The 18,629-nt window shown below is 40.7% G+C and overlaps 1 protein-coding gene across 6 annotated transcripts in view; it reads left to right on the forward strand.

Annotated features, from left to right (window-relative positions):
- Positions 1–18,629, forward strand: part of NFAT5 (nuclear factor of activated T cells 5) — a 129,897-nt gene that overhangs the window by 102,564 nt on the left and 8,704 nt on the right. For 5 of the 6 annotated variants that reach the window (XM_032157783.1, XM_032157785.2, XM_058441155.1 and 2 more), the window contains 5 exons: positions 204–336; positions 7,966–8,049; positions 13,762–13,910; positions 14,580–17,067; positions 18,001–18,244. In XM_032157783.1, coding sequence (XP_032013674.1) covers positions 204–336; positions 7,966–8,049; positions 13,762–13,910; positions 14,580–17,067; positions 18,001–18,236 — 3,090 coding nt within the window. In that variant the 3' untranslated portion in view covers positions 18,237–18,244. The remainder of the gene's footprint in view (positions 1–203; positions 337–7,965; positions 8,050–13,761; positions 13,911–14,579; positions 17,068–18,000; positions 18,245–18,629) is intronic. The other variant, XM_032157784.2, reaches the window with a different exon arrangement.

Raw genomic sequence — 18,629 nt, forward strand, 5'->3', positions numbered from 1 at the left:
AAGCCATTGTAAAACACTTGGATTTTACCTTAAAAGCAGTGTTAAGATTAATATCCTGATGTCTGTGAACCTGAGCTTTAAAATGCATTCTTTTTTTTTTAATCACCTTTTAAACTTTACAGCTAACAGGAAATATACTTAATTTAAAATTTTAAATTTAAGTATTGCTTCTTTTCCAACCCTTGTGCTTTTCTTTACATCAGAATCATCTTATTGTGAAGGTTCCCCCCTATCATGACCAACATATAACTTTGCCTGTGTCAGTGGGAATATATGTAGTGACGAACGCTGGAAGATCTCATGATGTTCAACCATTCACTTACACTCCAGACCCAGGTATGTCAAAATGAAAAATTCAGAACTAAAACAAATAATTAATTTCCAGTTTTTTGAAAGAATATGAAGATGACTAGCCAACCAAAAAGAAAGTTGCTCACTAAGATGAATTGATGTTAGTTTCTTTTGGAAATGACATTATTTTCTAAGAAGACAGCCACCAAATACTGCTTTTACTCTTATTAGTTAAGGAATCATTTCTACCTTATACTATAATAATAAAAGCCAGCAATGCTCTGAAGTCAGATTCTCTGACGCTATCTTACAGGTTACTCTTCCATAAGAATTTCCATGCATTGACTACCGCTTATGTGCAGAAACGTGAAAGTGACAACTTTGGGAAATTGCTAACAGTTTAGCTTGGCTGATTTATAGGGTACATTTTGAGAGAGAGAAGAGATAAACTAGAGTGACAAGTGATAAAATAAAAAATCCCAAAGACTGATGGTGAATAAATTTTTTTTTTCTTTCTATATTGCCCCATAATACCTGATAAATATTTTAAATATAACTTTAAGCGGTTGGGTTAAAACGATATTTTAGGCTGGGTGTGGTGACGCACACCTGTAATCTCAGCACTTTGGGAGGCCGAGGCGGGTGGATCACCTGAGGTCAGGGGTTTGAGATGAGGCTGGCCAACGTGCTGAAACCCTGTCTCTACTAAAAATACAAAAAAAAAAATTAGCTAGGTGTGATGATGGGCGCTTGTAATCCCAGCTGCTGGGGAGGCTGAGGAAGGAGAATTGCTTGAACCTGGGAGGTACAGGTTTCCGTGAGCTGAGATTGTGCCATTGCACTCCAGCCTGGGCGATAGAGTGAGACTGTCTCAAAAACAGAAAACAAAACAAAACAAAAACCTGATTATTTTAGAAATGAGAGGAACTAATTTTTTTTTTTTTTTTTTTTTTTTGCATGTGGGTGGGAGACGGAGTCTCGCTGTGTCACCCAGGCTAGAGTGCAATGGCGCAATCTTGGCTCACTGCAACCTCCGCCTCCTGGGTTCAAGCTATTCTCCTGCCTCAGCCCCCCGAGTAGCTGGTACTACAGGCGTGCACCACCACGCCCAGCTAATTTTTGTTTTTTTAGTAGAAACGAGGTTTCACCATGTTAGCCAGGCTGGTCTCAAATTCCTGACCTTGTAATCCACCTGCCTTGGCCTCCCAAAGTGCTGGGATTACAGGCATGAGCCACCACGTCCGACCCTAAAATGTTAAAAGTTTAGAAGACACCTGTTTATGAAGTATCTCACAAGTATTTGCCTGCATTCATTTAGATGCCTGAAAAAAGAAAAAAGCCTCCTTTTGGCAGAAATGGGAGAACATTTTGGAAATGGAAACTCTTTGCATGCTCCATTGACCTAGGCTTGGCTTCTGCCATGTTTACCATTGGTTCAGTTCAGTCCAGTCTCAAGCATACTTCAGAATTAGCAGTTCTTCTCTATCTGTAGTTTATTAGTATGTTATTTCCATATAGTTCAAGATCCAGTGAGGTAGAAGGTAAAGAAAGGGGCAGAGAAAGAAAGCCCTGGCATCAAAAAGTGAAGAAAACAGTAGCTAGGACAGAATTACAACTAGTTTAAGTTAATTGCTTTCTATCACTTAATTTTTCTATTCCCTATTCTCTTTTCTTTTCTTTTTGAGATGGAGTCTTGTGTTGCCCAGGCTGAGGTGCGGTAGCGTGATCCTGGGTCATTGCAACCTCTGCCTCCCAGGTTCAAGCGATTCTCCTACCTCAGCCTCTCATGAGTAGCTGGCACTACAGGCATGCACCACCACGCATGGCTAATTTTTGTTAGTAGAGACAGGGTTTTGCCATGTTGGCCAGGCTGGTCTCAAACTCCTGACCTCAGGTGATCTGCCCGCCTCGGCCTCCCAAAATGCTGGGATTACAGGCGTGAGCCACCACTCCCAGCCTCCTATTTTATTTTTAATCGTATCTGAATTTTGCAACATTATTTTCTACTGATTTGTTACAAAAGGTGTGCCACAGTACAGCACTGTTAAAATACCCCCTTGAAGGCCTGGCGTGGTGGCTCACGCCTGTAATCCTAGCACTTTGGGAGGCTGAGGTGGGTGAATCTCTTAAGGCCAGGAATTCAAAACCAGCCTGGCCAACATGGTGAAACCCCCTCTCTACTAAAAATACAAAAATTAGCCAGGCGTGGTGGTGGCACCTGTTTACCCAGCTATGTGGGAGGCTGAGACAGGAGAATCTCTTGTACCTGGGAGGTGGAGTTTGCAGTGAGCCAAGATCACACCACTGTACTCTAGCCTGGGCAACAGAGTGAGACTTTGTCAAAAAATAAATAAATAAATAACCTTGATATTTGTCTCCGAATTAAAGATCATGTTTGAAAACTTTGGACCAAAAAGGCAAAGTTTAGAAATAACATCCTGGCTTCAACAAAAATAGGAGAAAGAAGATTGGCTTATTCTCAAAAACCAAATATTTTATTGTTTCCTTTCTAGGAAGGCCTCAAACATCTAAGGACATTTGATATAAAATTAATAATAGTTGGCTGGGCATGGTGGCTCATGCCTGTAATCCCAGCCAGCACTTTGGGAGGCCAAGGCAGGTGGGTCACGAGGTCAGGAGATCGAGACCATCCTGGCTAACACAGTGAAACCCTGTCTCTACTAAAAATACAAAAAAATTAGCCAGACATGGTGGCAGGTACCTGTAGTCCCAGCTACTCGGGAGGCTAAGGCAGGAGAATGGCGTGAACCTGGGAGGCAGAGCTTGCAGTGAGCTGAGATTGCGCCAGTGTACTCCAGCCTGGGTGACAGAGCGAGACTCCGTCTCAAAAAAAAAAAAAAAAAAAAAAAAGGAAAGAAAATTAATGATAGTTAAAGCATTTTAGTAACTGTTAGTTACTAAATATTGACATTTAATGTTTTGCAGGAGCTTGCACAAACGCGAGAAGAAAGATGGTATAATTAATACATAGGATTTGTTTCCTGATGAGCTTCTGCATCAGTTGTGTTGGAAGGGAAAGGAGTTTATGTCAGGGAATAGCCTTAAAGGTTTTGCTATCCTGAAAACACTGAGATTTTCTTGTCTTCACTTGTTTCTTTGTTTTTATTGATATGAGACTTCAGGACTTTGAAGTACTTAGCATCAACACTAAGAATCCTCATTTCTTAGTGATAAATGCTAATTATTAGAAATTGCCCTTTGATAAATTGCTGAATATACAACTTTTAAATATTCTACTTCAAAGGCTATACTAATTGCTTAATTTTGGCCATTCTTAGGCAATTGCCTAAGAATGTATGTTTGCTCTTTCAAGTTTTCCCCCAGCATATTTTGTATGTTACAGATAGCAATCACTCTTAGAAAACCTTGTTTGAGTAAATATAAGGTATGTAAACTTTGTAATACAATCTAATGCCTTAGCTTCTGCCTCTATGATACAGCTAATTAGTCTTCCTGCAATTTTCGTTTTTTTGTTCTTGTTTTTGTTTTTGTTTGAGATGGAATCTTACTCTGTCGCCCAGGCTGGAGTGCAATGGCGTGATCTTGGCTCACTGCAACCTCCACCTCCCAGGTTCAGGCAATTCTCCTGCTACAGCCTCCGAAGTAGCTGAGACTACAGGTGCCCACCACCACACCTGGCTAATTTTTGTATTTTTAGTAGAGACAGGGTTTCACCATGTTGGCCAGGCTGGTCTCTAACTCCTGACCTCAAGTGATCCGCTTGCCTCAGCCTCCCAAAGTATTGGGATTACAGGCATGAGCCACAATTTTACTTTTTTGTATTTTATGAAATGTGATAATCTTTTCAAGTGTCCATGAGAAGTGTCTTGGAAGCCATGAGAGAGAATATGATTTCAGGAAAACTTGGGCACAGAGAATTTGGCCTATCTCAGTAGGACAAACTAATAGCTGTTGTGATTCATTTAGGGACTACTGTTAAATATTTGATTACTCGATAGTGTATTATTATAGCAGCCAAAACAAGGTCCATCCTAATATTTACGGGTTGGAGTTGAAGTGGTGACTGTTAATACTATTCGTTGAAATACTTAAAAGTTATAAATGAAACTAACAAATCATTAAGTGAAATACCTCCTATCTTATTTTGACCAAAATACCCTCATAACAACCTGAAAGGCTAAATTTAAATTTAGAATTTTCAAATTGCTTTGAGTTCTAAGCTGGGCTATGGTAGCATGAGGAGAGAGCATCCCTGCCTGCTACCCTTCTTTTGCCACTTTTTGGCTCCATCCTATACTTGGAAGCCTTTGATACCTTAACCAGTGCTTCCACCTAATATGCCTAAGAGTGTTCACAAAATCTAGGATAGTTGTACAGAAAATCTAGGGATTGGCCGGGCGCGGTGGCTCACGCCTGTAATCCCAGCACTTTGGGAGGCCAATGCGGGCAGATCACGAGGTCAGGAGATCGAGACCATCCTGACTAACACAGTGAAACCCCGTCTCTACTAAAAAAATACAAAAAATTAGCCAGGCGTGGTAGCAAGCACCTGTAGTCCCAGCTACTCGGAAGGCTGAGGCAGGAGAGTGGCATGAACCCAGGAGGCAGAGCTTGCAGTAAGCCGAGATCGCGCCACTGTACTCCAGTCTGGGCAACAGAGCAAGACTCCGTCTCAAAAAAAGAAAAAGAAAGAAAAGAAAATCTAGGTGCCTGTTACATGGTCTAAAGGGATCCTGGGTGCCTGTTACATGGTCTAAAGGTAGGGTCAAGGCAAAGGCTCAAGTGAACATATCCTAGTTCCACACATTCTTCCAGGTACAGAACTTCTAACACCCAGTGGGGCCATACTGCCCCAAATCAAAATGTGTATTCTCTCAGGCACTTAGATACTTTTCAGAGTCATAAAACCTTTGTATTATTGATAGTCTCTGAAGCTTTGCTTAGCCATTAAAACATCTTAATTTTTTTTTTACTTCAGCCTATTCAGACACAGAAATCACACTAGATATTATTTGCTGTAACTCCACAGTGGTGATTTCTATAAGAAATGGGGATGTAATATTTAACATCTTTTTTTTTTTTTTTTTTTTTCTAAAAAGAAATTACTGGCTGGGTGAGGTGGCTCAAATTTGTGGTCCTGACACTTCAGGAGGCCAAGGCAAGAGGATCAGTTGAGCCCAGGAGTTTGAGACCAGCCTGGGCGATATAGTGAGAACCCCCGCCCCATCCCTACAAAGAAAAAATAATACTAAGCTGGGTGTGGTGGCATGTGCCTGTAGTCCCAGCTACTCGGGAGGCTGAGGTGAGAGATCGCTTGAGCCTGAGAGATTGAGGCTGCAGTAAGCCGTGATCATGCCAGTGTACTCCAGGCTGGACAACAGAGCAAGACCCTGTCTCAAAAAAAGAATAATAAGAATTTAAAAATAACTAATAACATGATTTAAAAGTAGAAATTTAAATTTTTTTCAAGGATTAGTTTATATTTTTAAATCTATTGTTACTAGAATTAATGTCATGCATAAATATTTTATGTGTATTTTTTTCCATTCAGTTGCCTATAAATCATTTGTTGGACCTACTGCGAAGCATACTAAGATAAATTATTTAACTTCATTCTCAGGAGATGTGTACAGATTTCTCTCTTTATTTATTTTCGTTATAACTATCATTTGACATGTTAGAAAATATAAAATAAATATATTGAAAAATAGAAATTGCCCGGGCGTGGTGGCTCACACATGGAATCCCAGCACTTTGGGAGACCGAGGTGGGCAGATCACCTGAGGTCAAAAGTTAGAGACCAGCCTGACCAACATGGAGAAACCCCATCTCTACTAAAAATGCAAAATTAGCAGGGTGCGGTGGGGCATGCCTGTAATTCCAGCTACTCGGGAGGCTAAGGCAGGAGAATCGCTTGAACCCTGGAGGCGGAGGTTGCAGTGAGCTGAGATCGTGCCACTGCACTCCAGCCTGGGCAACAAGAGCAAAACTCCGTCTCAAAAGAAAAAAGAAAAAAGAAAAGTAGAAATTAAGGCCAAGCACGGTGGTTCACGCTTGTAATCCCAGCAGTTTGGGCGTTTTAGGTGGGCAGATTGCTTGAGCTCAGCAGTTTGAGACCAACCTGGGCAACATTGCGGAACACCATTTCTACCAAAAATATAAAAATTAGCCTGGTGTGGTGGCATGTGCCTGTAGTTCCAGCTACTCAGGAGGCTGAGATGGGTGATGGCTTGAGCCTGGGAGGTGGAAGTTGCAGTGAGCCATTACCATGCCACTGCACTCCAGCCTGGGTGACAGAGCCCCAGACCCTGTCTCAAAGGAAAAAATAAAATAAAATATATTCAAATAAAATATATAATCATTTGAAGCAAGAACCAATTTATTTGTAATTTATTAAACTTTATTTTTTAAAACTGATTTATATTCTTAGGCACATTAAATTTATAGTTTAAATTTGTTACAGTAGGCTGGGCACTCAAGCCTGTAATCTCAGCACTTTGGGAGGCCAAGGCGGGCAGATCACTTAAAGTCAGAAGTTTGAGACCAGCTTGGCCAACACGGTGAAACCCCATCTCTACTAAAAACACAAAAATTAGCCTGGCAGCCAGTGCGGTGGCTCACGCCTGTAATCCCAGCACTTTGGGAAGCCAAGGTGGGCAGATTGCCTTAGGTCAGGAGTTTGAGACCCGCCTGGCCAACATGGTGAAACCCCATCTGTACTGAAAATACAAAAATTACCTAGGTATGGTGGTGTGCGCCTGTAGTCCCAGCTACTCGGGAGGCTGAGGCATGAGAATCCCTTAAACCTGGGAGGTGGAGGTTGCAGTGAGCTGAGACTGCGCCATTGCACTCCAGCCTGGGTAACAAGAGTGAAGCTCCATCTCAAATAAATAAATAAATAAATAAATAAATAAATAAATAAATAGCCTGGCATGGTGGCGTGCACCTGAAATCCCAGCTACTCAAGAGGCTGAGGCAGGAGAATCACTTGAACCCAGGAGGTGGAGGTTGCAGTGAGCCAAGATCATACCACTGCACTCCTGGGTGACCTAACGAGACTCTGACTCAAAAAAAAAAAAAAAATTGGCTGGGCACGGTGGCTCACACCTGTAATCTCAGCACTTTGGGAGGCCAAGGCAGGTGGATCACGAGGTCAGGGGTTCAAGACCAGCCTGGTCAAGATGGTGAAACCCTGTCTCTACTAAAAATACAAAAAAATTAGCTGGGAGTGGTGGCGGGCGCCTGTAATCCCAGCTACTCAGGAGGCTGAGGCAGAGAATCGCTGGAACCCAGGAGGCAGAGGTTGCAGTGAGCCGAGATCGCGCCACTGCACTCCAGCCTGGGCAACAGAGCGAGACTCTGTCGCAAAAAAAAGGTAGGGTTTCACCATGTTGGTCAGGCTGGTCTTGAACTCCTGACCTCAAGTGATCACCCACCTTGGCTTCCCAAAGTGCTGGGATTACAGACGTGAGCCACTACACCCGGCCTGGTTTTGTTTTGCTAAGTGATCGCATGCTCCGCCCACTTGGAGATTGGAGAATTTAGAGGATAGAAATTTACCTCAACTAGAATTTCTGCTTAACAAATAATTAAATGATACTTTGTGACAAGATATTCTAGTTTAAAATTTTAAGATATAAGGTTTTTAGGATGAGTAAATGTAGATAAATACATTAATCTTTTTTTTAATAGCAGCAGCTGGTGCTTTGAATGTAAATGTGAAGAAGGAAATATCTAGTCCAGCAAGACCTTGCTCTTTTGAAGAGGCCATGAAAGGTAACAAGTAAATTCTTCTAAAAATCGTAATTGGGTGCTGTGTATGTTTTCTCTAGCACATCCTACTATTTTGTTTTCTCTTAGGTACTTAACAATACTTTGCAGGGTATCTTCCATATTGTAAAATAAATATGTGTTTAACTTTACTAAATGTAGAGACTTGTTTTCCAATTTGATATTTTTCTTGCTGAATATGTTTATATATATATATATATATATATTTTTTTTTTTTTTTTTTAAGTATATTGGAGTGGAGGAGTTTTTTTTTTTTTTTTAATTCCCCAATATTAAAAGTATATGAGGCTGGGCACAGTGGTTCATGCCTATAATCCCAGCACTTTGGGAGGCTGAGGCAGGTAGATCATTTGAGGTCAGGACTTCAAGACCTGCCTGGCCAACATGGTGAAACCCTGTCTCTACTAAAAATACAAAAATTAGCCCGGGGTGGTGGCGGGTGCCCATAGTCCCAGCTGCTTGGGAGGCTGAGTCAGGAGAATCTCTTTAATCTGGGAGGCAGAGGTTGCAGTGAGCCAAGGTCATGCCACTGTACTCCAGCCTGGGTGACAGAGCTAGACCCTGTCTTAAAAAAAAAAAAAAGTGAAATAAGGCCAGGCACAGTGGGTCACACCTATAGTCCCAGCACTTTCGGAGGCCAAGGTAGGAAGATAACATGAGTCCAGAAATTTGAGATGATAAATATCCATTGGCTAATAATTAAATGCATCATCTATAGTTATTGCTGAACAGATATGGGCAGCACAGTGAGAAGATTTCTTGTCTCTACAAAAAAATTAAAACAGGCCAGGCGCAGTGGCTCACGCCTGTAATCCCAGCACTTTGGGAGGCCGAGGTGGGCGGATCACCTGAGGTCAGGCATTCAAGACTAGCCTGACCAACATGGAGAAGCCCATTCTCTACTAAAAATACAAAATTAGCCAGGCATGGTGGTGTATGCCTGTAATTCCAGCTACTTGGGAAGCTGAGGCAGGAGAATCGCTTGAACTCAGGAAGCAGAGGTTGCGGTGAGCCGAGATCGTGCCACCACACTCCAGTCTGGGCAACAAGAGCGAAACTCCTATCTCAAAAAAAAAAAAAAAAATTGGCCGGACGCGGTGGCTCATGCCTTTAATCTCAACACTTTGGGAGGCTGAGCTTGGCAGATCATCTGAGGTCAGGAGTTGGAGACCAGCCTGGTCAACATAGCGAAACCCCATCTCCACCAAAAATACAAAAAAAATTAGCCTGGTATGGTGATGTGTGCCTGTAATCCCAGCTACTCTGGAGTCTGAGGCAAGAGAATCACTTGAACCTGGGAGGTGGAGGTTGCAGTGAGCCGAGATTGTGCCACTACTCTCCAGCCTGGGCAACAGAGTGGGACTTGGTCTCAAAAAAAAAAAAAAAAAAAAAAAATTAAAAACATTAACCGGGCATAGTGGCATGCACTTATCATCCTAGCTATTCATGAGACTGAGGTAGGAGGATTACTTGATCTGAAGAGGTCGAAGCTGCATTGAGCTGTGATCGTACCACTGCACTCCAGCATGGGCAAAGGAACAAGACTCTCAAAAACAAAGCAGAAATTTGGTTTGTTTATATACCTTTTTGATAAAAAATTTAAATCAGGCTGGGCACGGTGGCTCACACCTATAATTCCAGCACTTTGTGGGGCTGAGGTGGGTGGATCACCTGAGGTCAGGAGTTTGAGACCAGCCTGGCCAACATGGTGAAACCTCATCTCTACTAAAAATACAAAATTTAGCTGGGCATGGTGGTGCATGCCTGTAATCCCAGCTGCTTGGGAGATTGGGCAGAAGAATTGCTCGAAGCTGGGAGGCGGGGATTGCAGTGAGCCAAGATCATGCCACTGCACTTCATCCTGGGCGACATAGTAAAATTCCACCTCAAAAAAATATATATAAATCACATTTGAGAAATTGTTTGGTAAATAGAGATTACTTGAGAAAAAATGAAAGTGTTGGATTGTAATGCATTGACACCAGCTTGATGTTCTTAGAGCAAATTAATTCTTAGGAGGAGAAAAAAATTAATCTGATATTTTCATTTATAATGTACTAATAAATTGAAGTTGACTAGATTATTATTAAATTAACAAGATGGAACATATCTGACAAACTTAATGTCTGGCCTGGAGACATTTTGGACTGTTTTTGGTGGGACTAGACTTAAATAAAATTGGAACAAGGCCAGATGCAGTGACTCACACCTGTAATCCCAGCACTTTGGGAGGCCAAGACAGTGGATCACCTGAGGTCAGGAGTTTGAGACCTACCTGGCCAACATGGCAAAACCCTGTCTGTACTAAAAATAAAAAAATTAGCCGGGCGTGGTGGTGTGTGCCTGTAATACTAGCTAGTTGGGAGGCTGAGACAGGAGAATCGCTTGAATCCAGGAGGCGAAGGTTGTAGTGAGCCCAGATTGAGTCACTGCACTCCAGCTTGGGCAATAGAGCAAGACTCTGAAAAAAAAAAAAAAAAAAAAAAGGATTGGAACATAAATAAAATTAACCTTTGTGACCTTTGTGCATATGGCCGTAGAAAGACTTATGTCTTTGCATGAGCATTAGACTAAATGTCCTTTTACTGTTTGTCTTTACCAGTAGACATACTTGTCAGTGGTCAACTGAGGATATAGGTAAAAGACTCTTGCTCAACTTTCTCTACCTAGTCTCACTTTCCAGAAAGGGGGAGAAGATAATAAGCATTACTATGTAAATACATGTTAAGAAAAATTGTAGATCTGTTAAGCAGTAACTGTATAGGTGATATATTTATTTATATGTAATTTCTAATTGAATTATAATATAATCTTGTCTGTAAACATGGAAATTTTTAGATCAAAACTACTATTAATAAAAATATGAGCCAGGTACAGTGGCTAGTGCCTATAATCCCAACTACTCAGGAGACTGAGGTGGGAGGATCACTTGAACCCAGGAGTTTGAGGCTGCCGGTACTCACTCCAGCCTGGGTAACAGAGTGAGACCCTGTCTCTAATTGAATGAATGAGTGAGTAAATGAATGAATGAATGAATGAATGAATGTTTTTAAAAAGAAAAATACAGACTGTATATTTTTATTTTTATTTATTATTATTATTATTATTTGAGATGGAGTCTTGCTTTGTTGCCCAGGCTGGAGTGCAGTGGCATGGTCTCGGCTTACTGCAACCTCTGACCTCCGCCTCCTGGATTCCAGAGGCTGAGGTTACAGGTGCCCTCTACCACGCCAGGCTTTTTTTTATTTTTACTTTTTTTGTTTTTTTAGTAGAGACGGGGTTTCACCATGTTGGTCAGGCTGGCGAACTCCTGACCTCGTGGTCCACCTGCCTCTGCCTCCCAAATTGCTGGGATTACAGGCATGAGCCAATGCACCTGGCCCATATTTGTATTTTTATAGGATTAACCAAACAATCCACAACAAACTAAATTGACAGTGATAAAGCTAAAGTAAGATTAATTATTTTCTTCATTCATTCAGTAAACATTTGTTGATTACCTACTGTGCAACAGGTGATAACAACATCTGCCTTCACAGAGCTTATGATCTAATGGAATTCAAAAGCAAGAATAGTAGTTGACTATTACAGGATCAACTTAAGATAACACTAATGGTTTTTCAAAATGTTCTATGGGATATTCTTAGATTACTTTTAAATGCCTGCCCTGTGCATGATCTGAAGTTTTTGTCTCAGTCAAAATTAGGTTGTAGGCCGAGTGTGGTGGCTCACGCCTATAATCTCAGCACTTTGGGAGGCCTAGCGAGGAGGATCACTTGAGCTCAGGAGTTCGAGACCAGCCTAGGCAACGTAATGAGACTCTTGTTTCTACAAAAAAATTTTAAAAATTAGTCAGGCATGGTGGTGTGTGCCTGTAGTCCCAGCTACTTGTGAGACTGAGGTGGGAGGATTGCCTGAGCCCAGGACGTGTAGGTTGCAGTGAGGCCTGATTGTACCACTGCACTCCCACCAACAGAGAGAGACCCTGTCTCAAATAAATAAAATAAAATAAAATAAAATAATAAAAATCTGGTTGTTAGGGGAATTGTATTGATATTAGAATTTAGGTGAAAATAGGTCCAAAGAACTCATGAATAAATGATTCATTTCTCAAACTACTTAGGTAGAATAATAAAACATGGAATGTCAAAAGTTAAATGAGCACTTTCCCCTCTGTCAAAATAATCAGTTTTCTTAGGAATTAGGTTTTTAGCCAAATGGCTGTGAGGCAAGTTGAAGTAAGACAGGAAAATTGAAAATATTTTTAGATGAAAATATTTACTTTCAGCAGATTTTTTTTTTTTTTTTTTTTTGAGACAATCTTGCTCTGTTGCCCAGCCTGCAGTACAGTAGAGCAATCTCGGCTCACTGCAACCTCCTCCTCCTGGATTCAAGCAATTCTTGTGCCTCAGCCTCCCAAGTAGCTGGGATTTACAGGCATGTGCCACCATGCCCTGCTAATTTTTGTATTTTTAGTAGAGACAGAGTTTCACCATGTTGGCCAGGCTGGTCTCGAACCCCTGGCCTCAAGTGACCCGCCTGCCTTGGCCTCCCAAAGTGCTGGGATTACAGGCATGAGCCACCACACTTGGCCTTTCAGCAGCATATTGACTAACAACAACAACAAAAATTTATGAAGGGAGCTATCCAACTTATATACCATGTGCCACTTTAAAAGCTTCTTTATAGCCAGGATTTCTTCTCGATATCAAATTAAGAAATTTAACAGCTATGCTTTCTGAAGACTCTTTCCATAGAACCTCCAAGTGGTAGTAAACTTTAAATCAGGATTTGGCTATGTGCTCAACTCAGAAGACTGTCATTAGCAATAGCAGTAGGTACCACTGAGTGCCACTGCGGACTCAAGTAGACAAAAAAGAAGAAAGAAAAGCAATCAAGGGGAAAAGGTAGATATAGTGAAGTGGTAGAATCTTGCTATATGTTGCCTCTAGGTATAAATCTAGAACTAACTACTCCTGAAAATGGAGGTAGTAGGAGGTGGGAAATAATTTTTCATTTTGCTTGGGAAATTTGGTTTGTAAACCTAAAATAGCCCTTATTTCTGGAAAAAAAAAAAAAAAAAGATGTTTAAAGTCCAGTCTAAAAGAGAATTGTGTCCGTGTGTCAACTTGTCATATTCAAGTTTTCTAATTAATTTAGTTTTCTTTTAATTTAGAAAAGCAAAATTTATTAATCACTGGGTGGTATTTTCTAATGAGAAGCTTGAACTTAGTTTAAGAAAGAAGTACTCTGACAATTTCATCGTCCTTAAGAAGTTCTGAGACTTTATATTGTCAGATAGCTAAATGCTAAGAGGAGAGTGTAGTGGTTGTAATTGAGTAGCTTTATCCTCCTGGAGATTTTTAAGCTGTATCCTATAATATACTCTGGTCAGGTTGGGTGGTATGATTCAAGGCACTTGGAACGGTCTTGGGGAATATAGCTTGGTAATTGAGCTGCTTAAGCTTATTATTAATATTTAAGCTATAGTTCCAGGCTCATTCCAGAATTCCTCCAGCCAATGCACTTCATAAAAGGGAAGATACATCTTAATATACCAGTTTTGTATCTCATGCTACCATTGTAGCATCAAAAAAATAGACATTTAAATCATGACTAATAATCAACAAATTTTAGAATGAAATAGTTGGTAAATTTTGTGATTTTAAACTTTTCTTTTTGTGTGTGTGTATGCAGCAATGAAAACTACTGGATGCAATTTAGATAAGGTAAATATTATCTCTAATGCCCTGATGACTCCACTCATACCAAGCAGTATGATTAAGAGTGAAGATGTTACTCCAATGGAAGTAACAGCAGAAAAAAGATCTTCCACTATTTTTAAGGTAAGCTGTATTGACTAGTGTTACAACTTTTAACCTCCTATATAAAAATTGCTGTCTTTTACTTTTCCTATTTTTTTCACACTGTTTTTACTTTGGATGCACTTAATGAATTTTGCTGTAAAGAGGGAATGCTTTATACTTCAGCAAAATTGCCCACAAAGTGACTTCCAATATACATTTTGACAAGGGAGGAATTAATATGTTATATGAGATATTAATGAAAGTACTAATTTTAACATTTTCAGAATTAGAGATGTTTTTATTTTTTTCCCAGTCTTTTCCCATAACTTCCTTTTTTTTTTACTTGTCTTCTCCCCTGTATTGTTACTGAGGAGCCACAAAATTGAGATAGGGATACCTGCTCTTCATCAACCATAAAATTAGTGTGTTCTGATTACCCTTAATTCACCTAAGCATATCAATAGCCAATTATTCTACTTCCTTGTTTGACTATCTTTGCTTGTCACACTTTTAAAAAATATATCCCAAGGAAAATGAGACATCATGTTATGGAGAATTGTAGTCCTGTACCTGTTTTCTAAATGATAATAATATAGAGTAGAAAACTGGTCCTGCATATATTTTTAGAACAATGGAGATTTTTGATGTATGTTACAAACTTGTTTAATGTTTATATATTCATAATATTTGGGGATTTTTATTTTTTAGACTACAAAGTCAGTTGGATCAACTCAGCAAACATTAGAAAACATCTCAAACATAGCAGGAAATGGCTCTTTTTCATCACCATCATCTTCCCACCTACCTTCTGAAAATGAAAAACAGCAGCAGATTCAGCCCAAGGCGTATAATCCAGAGACCCTGACAACTATTCAAACCCAGGACATCTCACAGCCTGGTACTTTTCCAGCAGTTTCTGCTTCTAGTCAGCTGCCCAACAGCGATGCACTATTGCAGCAGGCTACACAGTTTCAGACAAGAGAAACTCAGTCTAGAGAGGTATTACAGTCAGATGGCACAGTGGTTAATTTGTCACAACTGACTGAGGCGTCACAACAACAGCAGCAGTCACCACTACAAGAACAAGCACAGACTTTACAGCAGCAGATTTCATCAAATATTTTTCCATCACCAAATAGTGTGAGTCAGCTTCAGAATACTATTCAGCAGCTGCAAGCAGGGAGTTTTACAGGCAGTACTGCTGGTGGCAGCAGTGGAAGTGTTGACTTGGTCCAACAAGTTTTAGAGGCACAGCAACAGTTATCTTCAGTTTTATTTTCTGCTCCAGATGGTAATGAGAATGTTCAAGAGCAGCTTAGTGCAGATATTTTTCAACAAGTCAGTCAAATTCAGAGTGGTGTAAGCCCTGGAATGTTTTCCTCAACAGAGCCAACAGTCCATACCAGACCAGATAATTTATTACCTGGAAGAGCTGAAAGTGTTCACCCACAGTCTGAAAACACGTTATCTAATCAACAGCAGCAGCAGCAGCAACAGCAAGTGATGGAATCTTCAGCCGCAATGGTGATGGAGATGCAACAGAGTATCTGCCAGGCAGCTGCTCAGATTCAGTCAGAGTTATTCCCTTCAACTGCTTCAGCAAATGGAAACCTTCAGCAATCGCCAGTTTACCAGCAGACTTCTCACATGATGAGTGCATTGTCTACCAATGAGGATATGCAAATGCAGTGTGAATTGTTTTCTTCTCCTCCTGCAGTTTCTGGAAATGAAACTTCTACAACTACCACACAGCAGGTTGCAACCCCTGGCACTACCATGTTTCAGACATCAAGTTCAGGAGATGGAGAAGAAACTGGAACACAAGCAAAACAGATTCAGAACAGTGTCTTTCAGACCATGGTCCAAATGCAACATAGTGGGGACAATCAACCTCAAGTTAACCTTTTTTCATCCACAAAAAGTATGATGAGTGTTCAGAATAGTGGTACCCAACAACAAGGTAATGGTTTATTCCAGCAAGGGAATGAGATGATGTCACTTCAATCTGGAAATTTTTTGCAGCAGTCTTCTCATTCACAGGCCCAACTTTTTCATCCTCAAAATCCTATTGCTGATGCTCAGAACATTTCCCAGGAAACTCAAGGTTCTCTCTTTCATAGTCCAAATCCTATTGTCCACAGTCAGACTTCTACAACCTCCTCTGAACAAATGCAGCCTCCGATGTTTCACTCTCAAAGTACCATTGCTGTGTTACAGGGCTCTTCAGTTCCTCAAGACCAGCAGTCAACCAACATATTTCTTTCCCAGAGTCCCATGAATAATCTTCAGACTAACACAGTAGCCCAGGAAGCATTTTTTGCAGCACCGAACTCAATTTCTCCACTTCAGTCAACATCAAACACTGAACAACAAGCTGCTTTCCAACAGCAAGCTCCAATATCACACATCCAGACGCCTATGCTTTCCCAAGAACAGGCACAACCCCCCCAGCAGGGTTTATTTCAGCCTCAGGTGTCCCTGGGCTCCCTTCCACCTAATCCAATGCCTCAAAGCCAACAAGGAACCATGTTCCAGTCACAGCACTCAATAGTTGCCATGCAGAGTAACTCTCCATCCCAGGAGCAGCAGCAGCAGCAGCAACAGCAGCAGCAGCAGCAGCAACAACAACAACAGAGCATTTTATTCAGTAATCAGAATACCATGGCTACAATGGCATCTCCAAAGCAACCACCACCAAACATGATATTCAACCCAAATCAAAATCCAATGGCTAATCAGGAGCAACAGAACCAGTCAATTTTTCACCAACAAAGTAACATGGCCCCAATGAATCAAGAGCAACAGCCCATGCAATTTCAGAGTCAGTCCACAGTTTCCTCACTTCAGAACCCAGGTCCTACCCAGTCGGAATCATCACAGACCCCCTTGTTCCATAGCTCTCCTCAGATTCAGTTGGTACAAGGGTCACCTAGTTCTCAAGAGCAGCAAGTAACACTCTTCTTATCTCCAGCATCCATGTCTGCCTTGCAGACCAGTATAAATCAACAAGATATGCAACAGTCTCCTCTTTATTCCCCTCAGAACAACATGCCTGGAATTCAAGGGGCCACATCTTCACCTCAATCACAGGCTACTTTATTTCACAACACAGCAGGAGGCACAATGAACCAACTACAGAATTCTCCTGGCTCATCTCAGCAGACATCAGGAATGTTCTTATTTGGCATTCAAAATAGTAAGAAACTCTAATTTTTCATTACTTAATTGGTCATTATTATTACTAGAAGGAAGCAGAGTGCAGTGGTATGATCTCAGCTCATTGCACCCTCTGCCTCCCAGGTTCAGGTGATTCTCCTGCCTCAGCCTCCCAAGCAGCTGGGATTACACGCGTGCACAACCACTCCTGGCTAATTTTTGTATTTTTGTTAGAGGCGGGGTTTCACCGTGTTGGCCAGGCTGGTGTTGAATTTTTGACCTCAAGTGATCCGCTGGCCTCGGCCTCCCAAAGTGCTGGGATTACAGGCGTGAGCCACCGCACCTGTCCCGTACAGTTGTTTTAAGAGTACAGATTGTAGTTAGAACTCTATCACCTATAGACTATGAGATCTTGTACAAGTTATTTGGCTTTTATGGGTCTCAATTCTCTCATTTAAAATGGTGATAATATTACATACTTTACATGGATTTGGGGAGGATTAAATATGGCAATGTATAAAAGTGTGTGTTTGCCATTTTAAGCTATAAACTTAAAAGGAAAACGAAGTAAGAATGACAGATAATACCTTAGCCAATTGAAGTAAGTAGTTTCTAAGGAGGTAGAAACTCATCTTTAATGTTTATATACCAAGGAATTTATATAGGACTTTTGATATTTAAGCAAAGTTGTATTTTTAGACAGCTTAAAGGAAACCTAAGATGAATTCCAGTGCCAATCTGTAAAAACCTTTTTCTTGGACTATCAGGTGCCTAACTTTTAGTAATATACAAGGAGAATGCAGTAATGAATTTTCCCCAACAACTAATAAATATCTTTTCATGAATCTTTACTAATCAGATAGCTTCTATTTTTAATGTTTCTGCAGACTGTAGTCAGCTTTTAAGCTTCTGTTTTCAATGTCTCTGCAGACTGTAGTCAGCTTTTAAGCTTCTGTTTTCAATGTCTCTACAGACTGTAGTCAGCTTTTAACCTCTGGACCAGCTACATTGCCTGATCAGTTGATGGCCATAAGTCAGCCAGGCCAACCACAAAACGAGGGCCAGCCACCTGTGACAACACTTCTTTCTCAGCAAATGCCAGAGAATTCTCCACTGGCATCCTCTATAAACACCAACCAGAACATCGAAAAGATTGATTTGCTTGTTTCATTGCAAAACCAAGGGAACAACTTGACTGGCTCCTTTTAACTGGATATGTAAGTATTGCATTTTGGCTTCTTATTGAAAAGCATCAAATTTTATTCTTCTTAACAGATTTAGGTTAAGTAATAGTAGTTCTAATCTTTTAAAATGTGGCTTTCTCACAAGATGATACTTTTTTACTTTGAATAAAATTATTCTGAATGATAGCTTATGGTCATATAGTTAATACAGACCAAACATCCCTAGTCCAAAAATCCAAAATGCTCTGAAATCCGAGTCTTTTTGAGCGCTGACATGACATCTCAAGTGGAAAATTCCACACCGGACCTCATATGACAGGGTCATAGTCAAAATGCAGGCTCACAACATGCAGTTTATTCGGTGTCCCCAAGGGTAAAAAAGATCCTCCCAGCTCCCTTCAGCTATGATAGATCTTTT

This window comes from Hylobates moloch, unplaced genomic scaffold (genome assembly GCF_009828535.3).
Source record: "Hylobates moloch isolate HMO894 unplaced genomic scaffold, HMol_V3 SCAFFOLD_6, whole genome shotgun sequence".
Lineage (NCBI taxonomy): Eukaryota > Metazoa > Chordata > Mammalia > Primates > Hylobatidae > Hylobates > Hylobates moloch.